Below are 10,855 nucleotides of genomic sequence, written 5' to 3'. Positions count from 1 at the left end.
ATCATCATCACCACTGGCAGTCCCTGGGAATCGAGGAAGACTTGCTTCCACTCTAAAAGCGAGTTCTCAGGTGACTGAGCAGTGCAATACGGGAATTACAGTCTCTGTCACAGGTGGGACAGACAGTGGTCGGAGGAAAGGGTGGGTGGGACTGGTTTGCCGCACGCTCCTTCCGCTTGGTTTCTGCACGCTCTCGGCGACGAGACTCGAGGTGCTCAGCGCCCTCCCGGATGCACTTCCCCCACTGAGGGCGGACTGGTCTTTGGCCAGGGACTCCCAGGTGTCGGTGAGGATGTTGCACTTTATCAGGGAGGCTTTGAGGGTGCCCTCGTAACATTTCCTCTGCCCACCTCGGGCTCGCTTGCCGTGTAGGAGTTCACGGAGTGACCACTTGGACAAGGCCGCAGAGGTACAGTGCCATTTATAAATATATTTTCAGCATCACACAAAAGCATACAGGATCCTGGGCTTCATAAATAGAGGCGTAGAGTACAAAAGCAAGGAAGTTATGATGAACCTGTATAAAACACTGATTCGGCCTCAACTGAAGTATTGTGTCCATTGCTGCAATGCTGGGCACCGCACTTTAGGAAGGATGTGAAGGCCTCAGAGAGGGTGCAGAGGAGATTTACGAGAATGGTTCCAGGGATGAGGATAAACTGGAGAAGCTGGTGTTGTTCTCCTCGGAGCAGAGAAGGTTGAGAGGAGATTTGTTCGAGGTGTTCAAAATCAGGAGGGGTCTGGACAGAGTAGACCGAGAGAAACTGTTGCCATTGGTGTAAGGGTCAAGAACCAGAGGACACAGATTTAAGGCGACTGGCAGAAGAACCAAAGGCGACCAAGAGGAATAAAAAAAACTCTTAATAAAACACAGAGTGGTTAGGCTATGGGGAAAGGGCAAGGAGAGTGGGACTAGCTGAGGGGCTCTTGCAGAGAGCCGGCACAGGCTCGACGGGCCGAATGGCCTCCTGTGCTGTAACCGTTCTGTGATTCTATTCAATGATCGCTCCAAGGGGGTAGGGACGTGGTTAAAACAATACGGGGGAGGAGCAACAAAAGCGGATGTTGGAACCGGGAATAAAAAAAACAGAAAATGCTGGAACTACTCAGCAGGTCGGGCAGCATTTGTGGAGAAACAGAGTTAACGTTTCGGGTCGATGACCCTTCGTTAGAACTGGAGTGTGTTGGGAAATTAAAAGGGGCGGGGAAAGGGGGAGGAGAGGAAAGAACAAATGGGAAGGTCTACGGTCGGGTGGGAGACGGGAGAGACGAGAGACAAAAGGGATGATGGACCAAATTTGAAATGATAATGGCAGAAGTTAGAAAAAGGTTGGAACCTTTTGGGAGCGGGCGGGGAAGTGGAGCAGAGTCCATGATCAGATATCAGTCATGATCTTATTGAATGGTGGAGCAGGCTCGAGGGGTCGTATGGCCAACTCCTGCTTATGTTCTTTTTAAAATTTTTCATAATTTTAAAAAGAACACAAGAGTGGATAGAGAGAGAATGTTTCCACTTATGGGGAAGAGCATAACTAGAGGCCATCAATATAAGATAGTCAGCAAGAAATCCAATGGGGAATTCAGGAGAAACTCCTTTACCCAGAGAGCGGCGAGAATGTGGAACTCGCTGCCACAGGGAAGGGTTGAGGCGAATAGTATCGATGCATTTAAGGGGAGGCTGGACAAGCGCATGGGGGAGAAGGGAATAGAGGGTTATGCTGATAGTTAGATGAGGAACAATTTATAAAGCGCATTTAACATAGTAAAATGTCCCAGGGCGCTTCACAGAAGACAAAAGTTAGACACTGAACCACAAGAGATTAGCATAGATGACCAAAAGGTTGGTCAGAAAAGGAGCATTTTAAAAAGGAGGAGAGAGAGGTAGAGAGGTTTAGGGAGGGAGTTCCAGAGCTTGGGGCCCAGGCAACAGAAGGCACGGCCACCGATGGTGGAGCGATTATAATCAGGGATGGTCAGGAGGGCAGAATTAGAGGAGCACAGACATCTCGGGGGGGGTTGTGGGGCTGGAGGAGATTACAGAGATAGGGAGGGGGCGAGGGCCATGGAGGGATTTGTAAACAAGGATGAGAATTTTGAAATCGAGGTGTTGCTTAACCGGGAGCCAATGTAGGTCAGCGAGCACAGCAGGTGATGGGTGAGCGGGACTCGGTGCGAGTTAGGACACGGGGCAGCGAGCACAGGGGGTGATGGGTGAGCGGGACTTGGTGCGAGTTAGGACACGGGGCAGCAGAGTTTTGGATCACCTCCAGTTTACGTCGGGAGGATGTGGGAGGCCGGCCAGGAGTGCGTTGGAATAGTCAAGTCTGAAGGTAACAAAGGCACGAATGAATGAGGGCTTCAGCAGTGGATGAGGGGCGGAGACGGGCGATGTTACGGAGATCGGTGGTCTTAAGTTACGCTGTGGATGTGTGGTCAAAAGTTCATTTCAGGGTCAAATAGGACACCAAAGTTGTGAACAGTCTGGTTCAGACTCAGACAGGAGTTGGGGCGAGGGATGGAGTTGGTGTTGGGGATCGCAGTTTGTGGCGGGGACCGAAAACAATGGCTTTGGTCTTCCCAACGTTCAATTGGAGAAAATTTCTGCTCATCCATCCAGAACTGGATGTGGGACAAGCAGTCTGACAATTAACTGATAGACGGGAGGAGGCTCGAGTGGAGCATATAAACGCTGGCATGGACTGGCTGGGCCGAATGGCCTATGCAGCACCAAGTGTGGCTCAGTACATTGCACTCTTGCTTAAGATCGGATTGGCTGCGGTTGTTTTCCTTGGAACAAAGGAGGCGGAGGGGAGTCCTGATTGAGGTGTATAAAATGATGAGGGGCCTGGATTGAGTGGATAGGACGGACCGGTTTCCCTTGGCAGAGGTGTCAACAACCAGGGGGCATAGATTTAAAGTAATTGGGGGGAGGTTTAGAGGGGATTTGAGGGGAAATGTCTTCACCCAGAGGGTGGTGGGGGTCTGGGGCGGAACTCACGGCTTGAAAGGGTGGTAGAGGCAGAAACCCTCACCACATTTAAAAAGTACTTGGATGTGCGCCTGAAGTGCCGTAACCTGCAGGGCTACGGACCCAGAGCGGGAAAGTGGGATTAGGCCGGGTGGCTCTTTGTCGGCCGGCGCGGACACGATGGGTCGGAATGGCCGCGCTGGAAATTCCTATTGACTATGAAGGTCGTGGGGTCAAGTCCCGCTTCCGGGGCTCATAATCCAACGGACAGCCCCCTCATTCCGGGGGATCAATTTGGTGAACGAGTGGGACAGCAGGGGGCACAACGGGGCAAAGGGCCCTCCCTCCTGTCGCTTTATGAGCCCCGCCAAGGGGGGGGGGGGGGGGGTGGCCTCACGGAGCCAAAAATGAACAGACGCAGGGACACAAGGCAGATGCTGACGATGTTTCGGAAGCCGTTTTATTGTTGCACATGACCCCAAATCAGCACATCGGTAAAGTAAAACCGGACACACGTGGAAACTCTGGGACAAGCGCCACGCGTGCAAAAATACAAAAAAATCTCGACGGTGGGGGCGGGAGGGGGGAGATGGAGAACAAAAACAAACAAGAGGTTCCACAAAAAATAATTAAAAATAAAACAATCTCTGGTAAGTTCGAAAGCTCCCAGTCTTCATTCGGGATACCACTTTTTTTTTTAATACAATATAAATCTAAAGGGTCACACGATATAATCGGGGCACTTAAGAGTTTTCTCTGCCCCTTCCCCACATGTCCAAGAACTTTTCATGTGCAATTAGCAAAAAGATTCCTGCAAAACAAAAAGATTAAGAATTAATTAGAATCGTTAGCATGCAAACCAGCCATGAGCTCCATCGAAAGCATTGACTGCATCACTTACATTTGGAAAGCACCTCCAACCCAATAAAACCTCCCCCCAAGGCTCTTCATAGTAGCACCATCCAACAAATGTGGACCGCCGAGCCAACAGAAGAGATATTGGGACACGCGACCAACAGCTTGGACACAGAGGTAGGTTTTAAAAAGGTAGAGAGGGAGGTATTGTATATGCAGACTAGTTATACTCTCTGTGTAGTCACTGTACAATTGCATGAGATGGAGACTGGTTACCTGATGTAAACCTGATTGATAGTACACTTATACACTCTGCTGGCACCACTAGAGGGTGCAACTGGTGGAGACCAGGGTTTCCTGCCCCTGTGGCAAAGGCTGTCCACCAGAGGGCACTGCAGTGGGAGACCAGAGGGCCACCTGCATAGGTGTGCAGGGCCCAGTATAAAAGGCTGCCCACTATGCTTGTGCCTCACTCTGGAGTTATGAATAAAAGGACCGAGGTCACTGCAGTTTGAGTACAACACATTGTATTGTACTGATGACTCCACGAGGCAAACATAACAGGAGGTGGACAGGTTTAGGGAGGGAGTTCCTGAGCTTGGGGCCCAGGCAGCTGAAGGTACAGCCACCGATGGTGGAACGATGGAAATCGGGGGATACGCAAGAGGCCAGAATTGGAAGAGCGCAGAGATCTCAGGGGGTTGTGGGGCTGGAGGAGATTACAGAGATAGGGAGGGGGCGAGGGCCATGGAGGGATTTGAAAACAAGGATGAGAATTTTGAAATTGAGGCGTTGCTTAACTGGCAGTCAATGTAGGTCAGCGAGCACAGGGGGTGATGGGCGAGCGGGACTCGGTGCGAGTTAGGACACGGGGGCAGCCGATTTTTGGATCACCCCTAGTTTACGCAGGGCGGAATGTGGGAAGCCAGCCAGGAGTGCATTGGAATAGTCAAGTCTGGAGATAACGAAGACATGGATGAGGGCTTCAGCAGCAGATGGGCCGGGGCAGGGGCGGAGACAGGCGATGTCACTGAGGTGGAAATAAGCAGACTTGGTGATGGGAGAGGATGTGCAGTGGGAAGCTCGGCTCGGGATCAAGTAGGGCATCAAGGAATTAAATGGTCTGCCTCGGGCTCAAACAATGCTCAGGCCAGAGAGGGGGATTGGAATCAGTGGTCTGGGAAGCAATTTTGGGGCAGGGACCAAAGACAATGGGCTAGAAATTCCATTGCAACTCGTTTGGGGAGATAACCGTGAAGAGTACCAGCAACTTCAGTTTTAGCACCCCAAGAGATGAGGGAGTGAAATATAAATACCACCAACGATGTCTTCGCACGATCCTGCAAATCCCCTGGGAGGACAGACGCACCAACATTAGCGTCCTCGACCAGGCCAACATCACCAGCATCGAAGCACTAACCACACTCAACCAGCTCTGTTGGGCGGGCCACATTGTCCGCATGCCAGACATGAGACTCCCAAAGCAAGCGCTCTACTCGGAACTCCGACACGGCAAACAAGCCAAAGGAGGGCAGAGGAAACGTTACAAGGACCACCCTCAAAGCCTCCCTGGATAAAATGCAACATCCCCACCGGCACCTGGGAGTCCCTGGGCCAAAGACCAGTCCGCCCTAAGTGGAGGAAGTGCATCCGGGAGGGCGCTGAGCACCTCGAGTCTCGTCGCCAAGCATGCAGAAAGCAAGCGCAGGCAGCAGAAACATAAGATAATGAGGGGGCTCGACAAGGTGGATGCAGAGAGGATATTTCCCACTCATAGGGGAAACTAAAACTGGGGGACATAGTCTCAGAATAAAGGGCTGCCCATTTAAAACTGAGATGAGGAGGAATTTCTTCTCAGAGGGTTATAAATCTTTGGAAGTCTCCACCCCAGAGAGCTGTGGAGGCTGGGTCATTCAATAGATTTAAGGTGGAGATAGACAGATTTAAGAGCGATAAGGGAATAAGGGGTTATGGGGAGCGGGCGGGGAAGTGGAGCTGAGTCCATGATCAGATCAACCATGAGCGCATTGAATGGCGGAGCAGGCTCGAGGGGCCAAATGGTCGACTCCTGATCCTATTTCTTATGTTCTTGTGTAAACCAGACTCCCCACCCACCCTTTTCTCCAACCACTGTCTGCCCCACCTGTGACAGACTAATTCCTGTATTGGACCGTTCGGCCACCCGAGAACTCACTGTTAGAATCATAAACAAAGAAATTTAGAGCCATTTCGGCCTAGCGTGTCTGTGTGGGCAGACAAAGCTGCATGGCCCTCACTCAGGAGCCCTGAAGGTTACATATAAACCCATGAACAATGACGGAAAGGCAAACAGCACCCAGCCCAACCAGTCCGCCTCACACAACTGCAACACCCCTTACACCGAAACATTCCACACTCCACCCCAACCGGAGCCACGTGATCTCCTAGGAGAGGCAAAAGAGTGGAAGCAAGTCTTCCTCGATTCCGAGGGACTGCCTATGACGGAGAACACAGATACCCAAGTGCCACCCCCCCCCAACTCCAGTGTCCTGGTCAAACCCAACCCCCTCACCATACTTACCATTTTTTTTTTTTTTAAACACAGTGCTTTTTGTTCAGATGATGCTTTCTTCATTTTGGGGTTGAGCAGCGACGACCACGATAGGCTGCTCGGCGTTGGGATCTACCATTTTCTGCAGAGGGAGGGAAGGGGGGAGGCACAAAAAAAAATTTTTTTAACTCACCTCTCAATATCCTAACACCAGCCTCCTTCCACGCTGGAAATTTCTATGATTTATAAAATAAAAATGAAGTTGAACTCCGCGCTAACGGCAAGATTTGGACTGGGGGAGGGGAAGGGGGTTGGGGGTCGCAGACACTTACGTCGACCTGGGGAGCGTCAGTCGACTCGGACGTGTCGACAAGTTGCGTTGCGAGGGCGGTTGCCGTGGGGATGGCCTCTTCCGCAGCTGGTGGTGGTGGTGGTGGTGGTAGCTCATGGGTCACCTGCGTCTCCGGCAGGGTGAGGGCAGGACTCGCAGGGGCAGGTTCCGAAGCTCCTTCAGCGGGGGTCCCCGAGGCTGGGCTGTCATCGGTGGTTTTGGCCTTCTGCAGAGGAAAGGGGAGAAAGAGTGGGGGGGGAAAAGGAGAGAGAGAGAGAGAGAGAGAGAGAGAGAGAGAGAGAGAGAGAAAGAAAAATAATTCAAAGGTGAAGCTACGAGGTTGCCACCAGACACCGTTCCAGAACATAAATAGGTGCAGGAGTAGGCCATTCGGCCCTTCGAGCCTGCACCACCATTCAATATGATCATGGCTGATCATTCAACTTCAGTACCCCATTCCTGCTTTCTCCCCATACCCCTTTAGCCGTAAGGGCCACATCTAACTCTCGAATATATCGAACGAACTGGCCCCAACAACTTTCTGTGGTAGAGAATTCCACAGGTTCACCACTCTGGGTGAAGAAGTTTCTCCTCATCTCGGTCCTAAATGGCTTACCCCTTATCCTTAGACGGTGACCCCTGGTTCTGGACTTCCCCAACATCGGGAACATTCTTTCTGCATCTAACCTGTCCAATCCCGTCAGAATGTCATATGCTTCTATGAGATCCCCTCTCATTCTTCTAAATTCCAGTGAATATAAGCCTAGTCGATCCAGGCTTTCTTCATATGTCAGTCCTGCCATCCCGGGAACCAGTCTGGTGAACCTTTGCTGCACTCCCTCAATAGTAAGAATGTCCTTCCTCAGATTAGGAGACCAAAACTGAACATAATACTCAAGGTGATGTCTCACCAAGGCCCTGTACAACTGCAGTAAGACCTCCCTCTTCTTATACTCAAATCCCCTAGCTATGAAGGCCAACATGCCATTTGCTTTCTTCACCGCCTGCTGTACCTGCATGCCTACTTTCAATGACCAATGTTACATGACACCCAGGTCTTGTTTCACCTCCCCTTTGAATGGGAGGAGGCATGGCTGCATTCATATAGAACCGGTCATATCTTCGGGACACCCTAAAGTGCCACACAGCCAATGAACTGCTTGGTGAGGTGCAGTCAGGCACAGTAGTTTTATAGGTTAATAACACCCGTCTCCGCCCCTGCCTCAGCTCATCTGCTGCTGAAACCCTCATCCGTGCCTCTGTTACCTCTAGGCTGGACTATTCCAACACACTCCTGGCCGGCCTCCCAGATTCTACTCGACGTAAACGAGAGATGATCCAAAATTCGGCTGCCCCAGTGTCCTAACTCGCACTGAGTCCCGCTCATCCATCACCCCCTGTGCTTGCTGTCCCGTGTCCTAACTCTCACCAAGTCCCGCTCACCCATCACCCCCTGTGCTCGCTGCCCCGTGTCCTAACTCGCACCGAGTCCCGTTCACCCATCACCCCTTGTGTTCGCTACCCCGCTCACCCATCGCCCCCTGCGCTCGCTGTCCCGTGTCCTAACTCGCACCGAGTCCCGTTCACCCATCGCCTCCTGTGCTCGCTGACCTACATTGGCTTCCGGTTAAGCAATGCTTAGTGTAACCATGCCTCTATTTATAAAGCTCTAGGATCCCTTTCTTTCGTGAAAATGGAAAAGTGGGGCTGAGCAAAAGGCTCAGACTTGTAAGAAATTATGGAAGGCAAGAAATCACCTTGTACGGGTTCCCCAGCTCAGCAGTTTTGCCCAAGTTGATGACATCAAAGGATTCCAATCACATCGGATAAGGAATTGTAAAGATCTGAGTGACAAGAGCATCACCCCCAAAAACAGGCCTCGATAAGGAAATCAAGCAAGGAAACTGCCCAAGAGAAGGGGTGATCTCATACGGTGGGGAGGAGGATTTCATCGGAGAGTTGAGACAAAGAAGTCGACCTGCCAATGGGCACTTTGGTTTGGGAAGAGCCCTTACAGGTTAGATAGTCGTGTCTATCTTCTACCCCAGGTCCACCCCTAAAAAAAAGGATATATATCTAAAAGGGCAGACGGTGCAGAGAAGAGCTGTTTGTGAACGCCTGTCGTGTTCCCGATCGGGACTAGTACCAGCTACTTGTTATGGTCGTCTGTCTCTCCTGATTATAATCAAATACAGCGCATATCGAACTAACTTAATAAAATGGCCGGTGACTCACCAAATCCTTTTGGGCAATGAGAGAATGAGACCTGGGGTCCAAATCTTAGCCTTCTCCCTGGGGAGCAGAAATGTGGAACGCGAACATCTCCACACAAAACGCTGTTGATGCTGGCGAGGTGGGGGGGGGGGGGGGGGGGAAAAGTGATCAACTTCAAAATAGAGGGGGACACGGACACACCGAGCGGGAGGGGGAGGGGGAGGGAGATGATCGCTTACCTCGGTGTCGGCCTGCTCCGGGGCGACAGGCACCTGACCCGGCTCGCTGGTCCGGCGGCGAAAGAACGGGCGGCGGAAGCGACGGCGATCCCGCTCCGGCAGCGGCTGTTCCCGCGGCTCGGCCTTCGGGTCCTTGTTCTCGTCGGCCCCGCCCGCCGGCTCCTGCGCTTGCGGCCGGGGGCGGAAGGGCCGCCTGCAGGGTGGGGAAGGAATGGCGCCAGAGATTAACCACAGGGCACGGAAACAGCCTCCGACTCCAACAGTGCCTTGTCGTAACTGCTTCTCCCACCCGTGTCCCGTTCACCCATCACCCCCTGTGCTCGCTGTCCCGTGTCCTAACACGCACCGAGTCCCGTTCACCCATCACCCCCTGTGCTCGCTGCCCCGTATCCTAACTCGCACCGAGTCCCGCTCACCCATCACCCTCTGTGCTCGCTGTCCCGTGTCCTAACTCGCACCGAGTCCCGCTCACCCATCACCACCTGTGCTCGCTGACCCGTGTCCTAACTCGCACCGAGTCCCACTCACCCATCACCCCCTGTGCTCACTGTCCCATGTCCTAACGCGCACCGAGTCCCGCTCACCCATCACCCCCTGTGCTCGCTGACCTACATTGGCTCCTGGTTAACCATCACCTTGATTTCACAATTCTCATCCTGGTTTTCAAATCCCTCCACGTCAGAAGAACATTACAAGAAATAGGAGCAGGAGTCGGCCATTCGGCCCCTCGAGCCTGCTCCGCCATTCAATAAGATCATGGCTGATCTGATCGTGGACTCAGCTCCACTTCGCTGCCTGTTCCCCATAACCCTCGACTCCCTTATCGCTCAAAAATCTGTCTATTTCCACCTTAAATATATTCAATGGCCCAGCCTCCACAGCTCTCTGGGGCAGATTTACAACCCTGAGAAGAAATTCCTCCTCATCTCAGTTTTAAATGGGCGGCCCCTTATTCTGAAACTATGCCCCCCCCTAGTTCTAGATTCCCCCACGAGGGGGAAACATCCTCTCTGCATCTACCCTGTCGAGCCCCCTCAGAATCTTATACGTTTCGATAAGATCACCTCTCATTCTTCTGAACTGCAATGAGTAGAGGCCCAACCGACTCAACCTTTCCTCATAAGTCAACCCCCTCATCCCCAGAATCAACCTTGTGAACCTTCTCTGAACTGCCTCCAAAGTATATCCTTCCTTAAATACGGAGACCAAAACTGTACGCAGTACTCCAGGTGGGGCATCAATACCCTGTATAATTGTAGCAAGACTTCCCCGCTTTTATACTTTGGTCACCTGTCCCAATATTTCATGTGGCTCAGACAAATGGTGTCTGATTAATGCTTCTGTGAAGTGGCTTGGAACATTATATCATCGTAGGCGGTCCCCCGAACGAGGATGACTTGCTTTCACAGGTGTTTCAATGAAGGACCCGATGTTCCAGGTCCTGAACTCCAATTGAGGGGGTGGAAGATGCCTGTGGGTGGATTTTTTTAACGTGGGGTGACCGTTGCACACCAGCCACCACACGGGGCTTGACAGAGCGAGGTCTTGGTCCAGTGGCAAGGGTTAACCAGGACGACTGGAGACCAGCTCTGCTGCACGGGCCCAGTGCGCACACATATCGCCCGTGCTGCCCCTGGGCCCTCGCCTCTTCTGGGCCCGTACCCTCATTCGCCGGACCTCTGCCCACGATGTTCCAGAGCCTGGCCCTCCAGCTCGAT

The 10,855-nt window shown here is 52.3% G+C and overlaps 1 protein-coding gene across 2 annotated transcripts in view; it reads right to left on the bottom strand.

Annotated features, from left to right (window-relative positions):
- Positions 1-3,414: 3,414 nt before the first annotated feature.
- Positions 3,415-10,855, bottom strand: part of LOC139232654 (Y-box-binding protein 2-A-like) — a 34,854-nt gene continuing 27,413 nt past the window's right edge. For both annotated transcript variants that reach the window (XM_070863108.1, XM_070863109.1), the window contains 4 exons: positions 9,138-9,330; positions 6,686-6,910; positions 6,384-6,495; positions 3,415-3,779 (listed from right to left, as the gene is read on the bottom strand). In XM_070863108.1, the coding sequence (XP_070719209.1) occupies positions 6,418-6,495; positions 6,686-6,910; positions 9,138-9,330 (496 nt within the window). In that variant the 3' untranslated portion in view covers positions 3,415-3,779; positions 6,384-6,417. The remainder of the gene's footprint in view (positions 3,780-6,383; positions 6,496-6,685; positions 6,911-9,137; positions 9,331-10,855) is intronic.

Source organism: Pristiophorus japonicus, chromosome 20 (genome assembly GCF_044704955.1).
Source record: "Pristiophorus japonicus isolate sPriJap1 chromosome 20, sPriJap1.hap1, whole genome shotgun sequence".
Lineage (NCBI taxonomy): Eukaryota > Metazoa > Chordata > Chondrichthyes > Pristiophoridae > Pristiophorus > Pristiophorus japonicus.
Note: the sequence above shows the minus strand (reverse complement) of the source record. Positions and strands in the feature narration are given on the sequence as shown.